General features: G+C 39.1%; 1 protein-coding gene across 2 annotated transcripts in view; it reads right to left on the reverse strand.

The window, feature by feature from the left end:
* LOC126483961 (voltage-dependent calcium channel subunit alpha-2/delta-3) overlaps nt 1-13,092 on the reverse strand; it is an 832,874-nt gene that overhangs the window by 480,035 nt on the left and 339,747 nt on the right. For both annotated transcript variants that reach the window (XM_050107259.1, XM_050107258.1), the window contains exon 6: nt 4,152-4,423. In XM_050107259.1, the coding sequence (XP_049963216.1) occupies nt 4,152-4,423 (272 nt within the window). The remainder of the gene's footprint in view (nt 1-4,151; nt 4,424-13,092) is intronic.

Genomic DNA, 13,092 nt, shown 5'->3' on the forward strand with positions numbered 1-13,092 from the left:
GAACGTAATCCAATTACTGTAATTAAGAAATTATGAGAGGATGTTACTTACTGAATGAAAACTATAGAGAATGCATTTCTTTTCCTGTATTTTAGTGAACTTTGTACGCTTACAATTCTGTCTATTGATAGACGGCAACGACTGTGAAGTTCACCTACTTTTCCAAAAACAAGATATTTCTATTCTTCACTCCCAGAAAATTTGTATACATAAATGTTTGGAACTCATACACATACTTTACTCGGTTTTATCACTAAAATATCAATTTTCATTAAATGTAACAATACATTCTGTGCGACAGCCTAACAACACGCCCTCTTTCCACAAGATACAGATTAACAGTATTCTTTTTTTTTAATAAATCAATTGTTTTTTGAGTCCACACTCAAAAATTCACAACACTATCATTGCGGGGATTGTGTGCTAAAGAGTTTCTTGCTGTCTGGCCTTGCTTCACTTCACTTCAAGTACTTTTTGAATCAAATTTACATTTATGGTATTTACATACATTTCTGAGCTTCTCAGAATAAAATCAGGCACAAATTAGTTTCAAAAAAAGGGCTGTGAGGCTCAAACATTACAACCAGTTAGTGCAACAGATCAAGTGTAGATCCAATGGAGTTCTTTGAGTGTCTTATCACTGCCAATGAGTCTCCAGAAAAGAAATGCCCATCTATTGAGTGGAAGCATACTGGGAGTCCTTGTCCCATTAAGTCACAGCCAGAACTATTTCTGTAGAAACAAATGGCAACTGTGTTCTGCAATCAGGAAGGGATACTGTGCACGGATTGACTCCCTCCCAATACAACCCTCAATAGTGATCGGTACTGCAATTAACTGCACCAACCCCGCCAAAGCATTCAACAATGTCACCACGGAAAATAGAGCTATGGCGTTCTGCTACAACTTGAGAATGCCAATCACATTCCAGATTCCAGACCAATCCCACCGTACATGAAGTAGAGTTTACTGTGCTGCAACATCCTCCTCATTCATCAGATCTGGCTCCTTGCAACTATGCTTTATTCGATGCAATGAAAGAGGTCACCTGGTGTAAGAAGTTCATCACCAATGATGAACTTCATGCAGTTGCCCACAAGTGGCACTGAGATACCTCCAAAGAACAACAACATTTACAAACCCAATCAACCACATAATCAGACAGAGATTGGCATTCATCCATACGGCTTTACTCCATTCAGCTCGTTTAACCCCAACCCCTTCTGTTTGCGGGAATTTTTTTTTTTCTAGATGCGAAGAGGATTCCCCTGACAGATACATCACATACACTACACACGCATTCAAAAATCAACTTATGATTCATTCAGAAATCAACTTAGAATGTGTTAAAAAACCAACAGGGATGTGTTTCAAAGTCATATAAATAATTGACAGACCGAAGTGTGCTGGATGCTAGGTGCTTTGTGAAACAAGGTTTTTTCTCCTCAAGAATATGAATTTGCCCCCCCCCCCCCCCCCCCAAACTGCCACCCGGGTCAGATACCTCGGTTTGGCCCCACCCCCTACCCCCACCTCCTAGATCCAGGTCAGCTGCGCATGCTGGAATCTGGCAGCTGGGCACACCAGTAAAATTTTTCCCAGTAGCATCTAGGTGCTTGCTGTGACTGCATACACAGACAGCCAACAGCCACATTTCTGTAGGCAGAAGCGGGAGAAGGTGCTACTTACACACGACTCAACTGAACATGCGCATGAGCCTGCTCATAACTGCTAAAATGAATCTAATGTGAACAGCTGTGACGTTACGCTCATCGGAGGCAATTTGTTGCTATGAAGCATTGCATAATATTCCTAAAGCCTTTTTCACATTTTGCTGTTGGCAGACGCTTGTATGAGCACTGTGTTTTGTGGTTGCATATGGTGCATTTGCTTTGCAATTTAAGTTTTATTTTATTTATTTTTTATTTATTTTAATTTTTTTCTCTTGTTCACATTTTATTGCTGCAGTATTATCCTGCAGTAGCGGGATACAATAATATCCTTTGTTGAAGTATCGGTTCTTACCAGTTAAAGCTACAAAAATTTAAATGAAAACTAAAACAATGAAAAATTCCTGGGTTTTTTCCTGGTTTTCTCCCAGATGAAAAAATTTCCAGGTTTTTCCTGTATCTCCCAGGTTGTATACAGCCTGTTCATACCACGCCTGTCACATTCATGTATTACATAAAATGACATTAAATGTATGATAATATCCGAAATAATCCTATATGCAGGTGACTCAACAGCAGTAGTTTGTTATACAAATAATATCCGGAATAATTCTATATGCCGGTGACTCAACAGTAGTAGTTTGTTGTACAAACAATGAAACAGATTCTTTGAGAACTTGAAACCTGGATATATAACGAAACTAAACCTTTCAAAAACAGAAATTGTACATTGCAGGGCCAAACCAACAGCTGGATGTATCACATTTAAATTATGATGGCCAAGAATTGATCATTGATGACTTATATTTCTTGGAATAACTATAAACAAAAAATTGTCATGGGCTGATTAGTGAAGCGATTATATGGCTATCTTTGTGCAATGAGAATTCTAAGCAATGTAATTGACATGGCTTTTAATAAAATTGTTTATCATGCATATTTTATATGCCTTGTTAGATTAGGCATCTGCCTATATAGCTGAGTTGTCAACATACATGGCTGCCAAGTGCAGGACTCAGATTCAATTCCTGGTACTGCCAAGAGTTTTTTCCTTAGTGGGAGGACTAGTATAGGGTGCACAGCAACTCATGATGTCAATCAAGGAGCTAATTAAATGAGAAGCAGCAGCCTCAAGGTCTGGAAATTCGGAAAAATGGCTGGGAGACTGGTGTTCTGATTACACACCTCTTGACACTGCACCCGCAGTGCTATTACTTCAAAGAGACATTTTTCAAAAGTCTTGCCTTTCTTGTGTTTTTATATTGGAAAAACTCTTCTTTGAAATAATAAACTCAACTTTTCAGAATATATTCTTTTACTTATGCTGATGAAACAAGGCACAGATCCCACTAAATGCTCCCTTGTTAGAGACTTAGCTTGTTTGAAAATATCCTTTATTACATGGCTTTGAAACGTGTGTGTGTGTGTGTGTGTGTGTGTGTGTGTGGAGGGGGGGGGGGGGGGGGGGGAGGCATTCAAGGACTACAACTACAAGTTAAAACACAGAAGCGAACCTTGAAAAGTATTAATAAAGCGAATGTTGTTATAGTGTGGATACTGAAAATTTTTGTATAGCAATCTCTCTCTCTCTCTCTCTCTCTCTCTCTCTCTCTCTGTGTGTGTGTGTGTGTGTGTGTGTGTGTGTGTGTGTGTGTGTGTGTGTGTGTGTGCACGCACGCGCACTTTTAATAAACATATGTGTAATTTCCTCATTATGCTAGTGTCACTCAAAACCCTATTCAACAATTTGGTTGGGAGAAGTTTGATCACCCACCATACAGCACCAGTCTCATATATTCTGACTACCAGTTGTTCTTGAAACTGGAGTATGATTTTGGAGGACGGCATTTTTACAGTGATGACAACACAAAAGAGGTGTAGAGCAGTGGATGCCAACACAAAAAAGTGTACAGCAGTGGCTGTCTTCACTGGTGGCACCTTTCTATAAAGAGGGCATAGAAAAGTTGGTTTCCTGCTATGAGAAATGTCTGAACAATGATGGCAATGAGATAGAAAAATAGTTTAAGAAATAGATTTGGTATCAAAGAAACATTTTAATGAGGGTCTTTTTTTCCAAAACAGTACTTACTCTCCGAACAAGCCTCATACATATACCTATATTTACTTGCATGCCTGAATGACAGGCACTGTGAACAATCCATAGTTGTATGGAATAATTTGAAAATAATTCGCTGGGTATAAATTCCTTGATATAAGCTGTATTAGGTATAGATGTACTGCCCAATAGTGACATATGAAAATTTTGCTGGACCAGGACTCGAACACAGATTTCCTGCCCATTGCGAGCAGCTGCCTTTACCATTTTGGCTACTGGGTGGCAGGAAAATGAGTTTTGATATAAAAAAAAGTTTAAGTGACCATTTTCTAGTAACTAGTAATTTATGTTCAATTCCTCAGCAGTTAATCTGAACGAACAAAAGATCAAAAAGAAAGTAGACATAATTCAATCCAAATACCTACCTGTACCAAGTGATTTGAATAGCATGGAACCACTTCAGTGATATGTTCTGAGAAGTTGAATACATTAACATAGTCATTAATGCCTAAGGTGTCCAGGATGTCTGTGACAACCTGCCGAGCAATCTCACGCCGAACGCCTGTCATTGAGCCTGAGCTGTCGACCAGAATAACAATGTCTTTTGGACTTGCAGCAGCTTCTATGTACCATTGCCTTGTACGGCAGTCATAAAGATCTACTTCCAATTCGGCAGGCTTTGGTGTCCATTTCACAGCTGAAACATAAATGTGTACTCAAAGCCCTTAAATTTAGCATAACTCTGTCTTAAATTTACAAAATAAGATTTGTTCTATCATGGAACAAGACTATTAGAACAGATCAAGTGAGGTCAATAATCACTACTACATATAACATGAATCAGTAACACACTGCACGTAAAAGTTTAAGGTGCAACTTTAGTTTGTAGTGATTCCCTGGAAATACAGACATTTACTGGAAAAATACTTGCTAGTAGAAATTTGTTGTTATTTTTAAGCCATTGGACCAACATGCATCCCCATGTAACACTGAGTAATTCCATCTTTAATGCTTTATTAATAAGGACTGAAATACTTCTAAAAAAAAGCCTACTTCTTTTGTCAGGTTGTCTACAAAATTTGCTCACTTTTTCAAATTAGGCATAATCCATACAAATTATCACAGTAACAATATTATGAGAAGGAAAGCTGCTACTAACTATATAGCTGAGATGCTGAGTCGCTTCTATGTACTCAGAATCTCTGCTATATGGTGAGTAGCAACTTTCCTTCTCATAATATTGTTACATTCCATCCAGCATTTTCCATTGTTTAATTATCACAGTAAAACAATTACCGAAAAATATGTCCTGCTCTTTCATAATTTCCATTCTTTCATGATATTTCAATATATTTACTTATTTATCATCTACTCAAAACAGTTGACAAATTATGTAATATTAATGTCGCATCATCTAGACATGAGAACAATACAGTCAATTTAATACAAAAGACATTCACACTTATACACATTCTCACCAAAACTGTATTCACAGGTACTTGACAATGATAATAAATGCCAAAACAGTATTATGCTAATAAAGATTAATTATTATAAGCAGCTATTCTGGTGTATCTTTCTAATAACAATGTCATTATCTAACATATATTATGCTGCTGGTTCTGAAGAAGAAGAAAAAAGAAAATTATCCAACATAATTATTACTGTTTCCAGATTCTAAACATCTGTCTTAAAATTCATTTTAATAATTCATCTATTTACTGCACACATATTTATTTGAGATGTTGTTAGATAAAACCCATTCATTTTTAACCATTAATTACATATGAGATTTGGAAAGAGGATTAAAGTTCAGAAAAAAGAAATAAAACCTTTGCAGTCTGCATTACACATTGTTCTGCCAGAGAAAGCATATGATCTGGGAAACCAGTTGAATGGACTTGACAGGGTCTTCAAAAAGAGACTATAAGATGAACATAAATAAAAATAAAACAATGGTAATAAAGTGTTGTTGAATTAAATCAGAAAGAATCAGATACAAAAATGAGATAATGAAAGTATACCTAATAGGTGAGTTTTGTTATTTGGGTAACAAAATAACTGATGGGGGCAGAAGTAAAGAGGATACAAAGTGTGGGCTGACACCTGCAAGAAAAGCTTCTCTTAAAGAGAAATACGTTAGCACTGAACATAAAATACCATGTGTTCAAGCTAAACATATAATAATATAAAATTTAATAACTTAAAAAGTGACTGAGATATTTATTGAAGGTACAAGCTAAACACATAACAATATAAAATTTAATAGCTTAAAAAGTGACTGAGATATTTATTGAAGGTACATTTCTACAAGTAACTCAAAATGTTTTTTTTTTTTTTTACACACCTAATACATCTTGATATACTCACTATTATTGGTGCGACAAACATCTTACCTGTATTCCACTTCTCTCCAAGTGTTTTACTTCTTTGCAGGTGTAACATTTCCAATAACTGCATGGATGCAATGTTATAGATCTGGTAGATCATGAACTGGTGTCTGGTACACCTGATTCTTGATAAACCCGTACAGAGAAAAATAAAGAGGAATAATGTCTGGTGTTCTAAGGGGCCAAACAATCAATAGACTGCCTCACTCACTCCAGTGATCTGGGAACTCATGATTCAAGAAATCCCTCACAATGTTCGCAAAATGGTTCACCATCTTGTTTAAACATCACATCACAAGGAAGTTCTGGCACAGCAAACCACTCCAACATGCCTCCTTGAGAGAAAGCACATAGAGAACCTTCTGCTATAGAAACCACATAGCTATTACTGTGTGCATATATGTGAACACAGCAGTTACGTGTATACGAATGTGGTACCAGCTGTCATGAGCGAACACAGGAATCATTTTGAGTTACCATACTTGTACAAGCAAACTACCGATAAATATCTCAATTGCTTCTCAAGTTATTAAATTTCATAATTTTATATTTTTAATCATTTATCAAAACATTTTAAAGTCATTTTTGAAAGTATTTGTCTGGAGTGCAGCCTTATACAGAAGTGGAAGTTGTATGTAAACAATTTATTTAGGAAGAGAACAGAAGCTTTATAAATGTGGTTCTACAGAAGAATGTTGGACTCTGGTTGGGTAGGTAATGTGACTAATAAAGATGTACCACATTGAACTGGGGAGAAAAAAGAGCTTTATGTCACAACTTTAAAAAAAGGATAGGTTAACAGGAAAAAATCAAGGGCTATTTAATTTGGTAATCGGTAAGGGAATGAAGTTTAGGTAAGCAGGAGGGGGGCAAGGCTGAAATTGAATTGACAGACCAAGGTTTGAATACAGTAACCAGCTTCAAATAGATGTGGGTTACGGTTGCATTTGAGAAGATTCTTCATTACAGTGAAAAATATGTCATGTCTTTATAACCCAACAAAGTGGAATGTGTGTTTCAAGCAATAAAGACACAGTTCTGAACTAAATGTTGCTAAATTCAGCCCTGTGCCTGATAGCCAATAAAATTAACATAACTACAATTGAGTGCATGAAATATTGCAAAAAAGAAGGAAGCTGGATTGGGGTATAGTCCTGTTAACAACACAACCTCAAACAGAACAGGAATGAGAAAGGAAAGAGACTGTCTTTTTTCTAAGGAGGCAAGCCAGCTTTCTCACTGAAACTGAGATTTACAAGTTTGTGCACTATTCTCCTTAGGTGCTTTCAGTTTGGACTGCATCCAAACTGTGAACAGGGCACCTTGTGATTATTTTACAGAATTCTGACAAAATAAAACAGCCTTGTATAAATTTAAAAGTACTTAAAAGCTGTGCCAAACATCATTAAGGAAATTACTAGATTTCAAATCTGTCTGTTATGCAAACAACTGCTTTTTATATAAACCCAAACATGTTTCAACATCTCTCTGTCACTGTCAGTAAATGTTCTTTATTTGTTTCTGTAAAATATTAAATGTGTTTTAAACAATGGAAGCTCCTGGTTGGAATGTCACAGTATTAGGAAACAGACAGATTGCTATTCACTTTAAAGATGACCCACTGAGTTGCAGACGGGCAGAACAAAAAGACTGTTACATATTATAACTGTAAGTCAAAGCTTTGTACAGCAAAGAAAACACATACGCACCTTCACACAAGCAAGCACACCTCACGCACACATGACTGCTACCACCAGCAGCTCTGACTGGAGATGCTGGTGCTAGTGGTCATGTGTGTATGAGGTGTGCGTAATTGTATGAATGTGTGCAGGTTTTCTATGCTGAGCACGTCTTTGGTCGAAAGCTATAATGTGTAATAGTCTTTTCATTCTGCCTGTCTGCAACTCAAGGGGTCATTTTATGGTGAGTAGCAATCTACTCTTTTCCTAATTTTTGTTAAATATGTTTTAAGTAATAATTATTATAAGGAAAATAGGCCTAAAACTGTTTTGTCTGTTTTCCCCCTCTAAGTTTCTTGAGTTATGTAGGATATTCTGTATGTTACTAGATGCTGATAGTTGTCATCAAATTAAAAGATGTTACAGTGAGTGACTGGTGAGTTACAAATAACGCTATAAAACTTATTTTGTTGTGCAAAAATATTTAGTGATTATATTTTGTGAGTACTTGCAGTTAGTTCTGAAATATCAGGTCTTGTTGTAGAAATGCACACATTATTAAACACGTTTTTGTGGAACTACATTTGCAAGTAACACTTTCTCACTGTACAAAACATAAAATTTATGTTGCTTCTGGATCTCATGATACAAAGAGTAAACAAAAGATGGTTTCACAATATACAGAAAACCCACAACCACAAAAACTATCATTCAGAATCAAGCAAGTTGTAGATACATGCTCCACAGAGTAAACATAACATCCATAAACAAACAGCAAAAAATTCTTTGTTCTGGTGAACAACAATGCAAGAGAAGGCATTATAGGAAATGTTATGGAAATGAAGGGAGCAGAAAAGTACTTGACTAAAGGGACAAAATTAAGTCATCGTTTGTGACTGTGATGACAATAAATGCAAGGCACTGAGAGATTGTGGATGACCTTATATAACAAATAGTAATGTCCCTTTCCTGGAAAATTGCTGCCTGGTAGTGTGAGTAGAACAACAGAATAACTGCCATTTATAATGAAAAAATGTTTTCCACAAGTACAATAAATTTTTGTGTGTTAAAGATCTGTAGAGTTCTAGCACAGTAATATAAGTTTTACTTGGAATTTGAATGTGTGGGAGTATCGATATCGATGCAGTCTCCAGATACCCTCCGCCACAAGAAGAGAACAAGCTTCGGAAGGTGGACGGTGGAGGGGGGAGGGGGGGGGGGGGGAAGGGGGGGTTTAGTGTGAACTGCATCTTAGTCTGAGGCAGTTGCCATGTATTTATAGTGGCTATTAAAGTTTACATAGATGTATCTGCTGCCTTCATTATTTATGGCAGTTGTACATACCATCCCATATCTATGATCTACCTACACTGGTCACTCTGTATCAGTCATGAAACATGCAATTCTTCGAGATTTTACCATCCATTTTTTGTCACAACAATGTGGCCGCCACACAACATTCCCATCAGCACACTGCTCCAGGATTGCAGTGACGAAAGGATTCCAGTACAGGATGTGAAGAGTTCTCAGTATGCACAAAAGATGTTGAAAACTGAATGCACCAATGAATCAAGACTCACCCCTACTGACATCATCAATCCTACGGTATATCAACAATGCCTACCACTTACAAATCCATTCTCACACCTTGAGTAGAATTCTACTATCAATAGTGTTAGAAGTGTACAATGACCCCAGACTGAATGATTGTTATGTTTACAATGAAATTACAATAAAATGAACACCCTTAGCTGCTCACAGGCGTTGACATATGTCAACGGGGACAGATAAAAATGTGTGCCCCGACCGGGACTCGAACCCGGGATCTCCTGCTTACATGGAAGACACTCTATCCATCTGAGCCACCGAGGACACAGAGGATAGCGCGACTGCAGGTATTTATCTCTGGCATGCCTCCCACGAAACCCACATTCTCAACGTATTGTCCCGCACTACATTCATAGTGCCCCTGCCCATTATACTCATTACTCGAGGACGCGTTGCCGATTCCCGTAAGAGTTCGGGCGCTGTTTGTGCATTCGCACAGAAGAAGAAGAAGAAGAAGAAGAAGAAGAAGAAGATGGTCAAGTGGCCGGTGAGCCTTAACTATATACATACTAAGATGGTACCTGTCCTTTCTGACATGGTAGAACGCAGGGTTTGCAATTAGTCAATTACTTGTGAGCGACCGACTAAGGCACTTTTTCCTTTTCCCGCATCTCCTGGAAACCCTGCTCATTGAGATACATGGGTCAATCTTGAGAGGAGGCAGCATGGTCACCATTGCAGTTGATACAGTGGGGGATAGAAGGCAGACAATTGCACCCGTGAGCATCCCTACCACAGATTACACATTTGACTGGATGTCGACAGTAAATTTGAGTGTGGTTGAAATGATGACACTGGCACCAGCGCAACGAGTTCAGAATGTACAGTCAGACTGTGATAACTTCATAAGCTGCTTTGATCTTGGCTGAAAGCACCACTCTATCAAAAGTGAGAAAAAGAGTGCGTGCGGGCACTAAGGATGCAGCACCTCAAGGACTGCAATGACACCCTGTTAATGACACCCTGTACAGAGAGTTACATTTGAGTTCTGCCTCAGTCAGGCCATCGAGCAGCCTAGTGTAAACAACACCAGAGAAACAATTCTGAGTTCTACGGGCCTCGATATGAACAGGATAGCCACGGAGAAGTGAAGTGGCACACAGTTATTGTGCTTGAGAATCAGTAGTAGTCTCCAGAAGCAAAGTGCCACTGTGTAAACAAGACCAGGATTTCACAGGCCCAGTAACTGCATCAACACCTTTCTGAATAAGAAAAAGATTTACCTTAGCAAGGTGCTAACAGTCTTCAGTACATGAAACCACAAGAAACCATGGTGCAGCTGCGAGGGTCTTCGAATCAGGAGCTTCATTCCATTTACATTTGGTAGATGTTGGCTGCGAAGATGAAGATTGGCTCATTGCAAGAAAATCCCCCATGATATCCAGCATCTCCAATGGTGTGCTCCTTCCAACTGGAGGCCATCCCTCAGACGGGGGCTCACCCGCCTTACGTGATTATTCTCACTTCAGGTCACACGTCCTGAACACCTGACAGAGGGACTGATCAACAATTTGGGAAGGTAGCAGCTGAGGCAATCACCCCTCCCTGGGCCTGGCCTGTGCCTGGGGGTGTGTGTGAACTCTACCTGTCGACCCGGAGCTGGGAATTACATGCTACCCAATCATCTGTCATGTGTCAGACATGTGGGCCATCCTTCAGGAGCACACAAAGAGGAAGGAGAAAAAGAGGAACCTCAAATGCCGAAGTGGAGGAAGGACAGCAGAAGGTGAATGAAGAAAGAAAAAAAGGAATTGTAAACAGTGGCGACATTGTTCTGATGACAGCTACAGAAAATGTGGAACATTCCCAAAAACACCCCAGACAAGTTTCCAAAGGAGGGGAAAAGGAATAGCAAGAGGATAGACATGCAGCATACACAGGTTAGGGCCCTGAGGTAGCCATGCACGAACCCGCCAAAGAGCATCGAACCCCCTCGGAGAACAATCCCATAGTGCTTGTAGGAACATTTTTGTGTTATCTGTGCCCACCAAATCATGTGTGCAATATGAACATTCACATACCATCCAGCAACAACAGTCCATCTATCACAACCAGCAGCCATGTTGCCTCACACTATGGCCCTGCTTTTAGATTTGAAGGATAGTGCCTTCCCATTCGAAACCTAGTGCAATGTACATGTGACACAAATCATGTGTGTCCCACATCTTCCACATCACAAAATGTGAATGTCCAGTCATTTACTGTTTCAGCTCAACAAACCAGGTTTCATGCACAACTAGTAACTACTTTGTCTTCAGTGAGAGGCAATGCTGTAAACTCTGTCTTCGCTTCATGTCCAAAGTGAGTCCTCATCTCAAACTGTCACCAACCCCACCTTGTGGTTCGCAATGACTGACAATATTCTTATGGCAACAGGAATGCTCAATGAAGACACTAGTTATGTCAGTTTAATCTGCCATCTAGCAGGTCAAGCAGCAGTCATCAGTGACATCATAATGTTACGAACTAAAATTAACAATTATGACACAGCAAAGTTCACAATCCTACACTGCCTCTCACATAATCCTGAACAACAAGTACAGTGGGCTATGTACGATCAACAGCTACACAGCAACACTCCATCACACCTCTAGGAATATCTCCGTTAACCATGCCCTCATGCTGGACATGGTACTATGACACTATGGATTGTTAAAGTACCAACAGAACTACAACTAGTGATGATTACGCACGAGTCTGAAACTCTCAACAAACTACTCATGCTAACCAACCATATGTTTTCCATCATCCATCACCATTGACTAATAAAAAACCAGGGTTCGAGTCCCGGTTGGGGTACACATTTTCAGCTGTCCCCATAGAGGTATATCAACAACACCTGTCGACAGCTGAGGGTTTCAATTAATTATCATTTATTCTAGAGAAGCTGCACAGTCATCAGTGGTATCTGTTCTTTCGAGAACAGTTACTACCTTCAAATATACAGCTTCTTCTGCCTGATGCCTTTCTACTAACAAGTATATGACAGAAACAATCCACCTGTGAATCCCTATGATTCAAAGAACCCTCTCCACTCAGCCAGCAGATACTGACTGCTTTACAGAAGCACGAATACTTCACAATGAAAACTGTGACCACCACGACCGCATCACAACTGATGACCCTCCTGTCAGACATAAACTTCGTTGCCTGTGTCCTGCAGATTTAATCAGCTAAAAAGGCCATTCACAAACTTTTACAAGCAGGTATTATTCACCCATCCAACAGTCCCTGGGTGTCACAAACTAAACTTGTTCCCAAGAAAGATGGTACAACAAGAATTTGAGGCAACTACAGGTTATTAACTCTAGAACAATCCATGGTAGTTACCATGTCCCAAATCTCCAAGACCTTAGGCATGCATTCACAGGTGCAACAATCTTTAGCACCATCAACTGCAGGCACACATATCTACGATTCTGATGCACCCTGACATTATACAAAAGACTGGTAACATAGCACCATTTGGACTTTAAGAACACCACTGTATGCCTTATGGTTTAAAGAATGCTGTACAAATGTGGCAGTGGTCCACTGATGCCCTCCTCTGCAGCTTCACGCTTTGTTATATGTGTCTTGATGCTATTTTGATTTTCTTGCGTTCCTCAGAGGAACACAGACTTCACCTAGAACAAGTTCTAGCCTTGCTTCAGTGGGGTAGTATTACCATCAATGATGCCAAGTCCAGC

This window comes from Schistocerca serialis, chromosome 6 (assembly GCF_023864345.2).
Source record: "Schistocerca serialis cubense isolate TAMUIC-IGC-003099 chromosome 6, iqSchSeri2.2, whole genome shotgun sequence".
NCBI lineage: Eukaryota > Metazoa > Arthropoda > Insecta > Orthoptera > Acrididae > Schistocerca > Schistocerca serialis.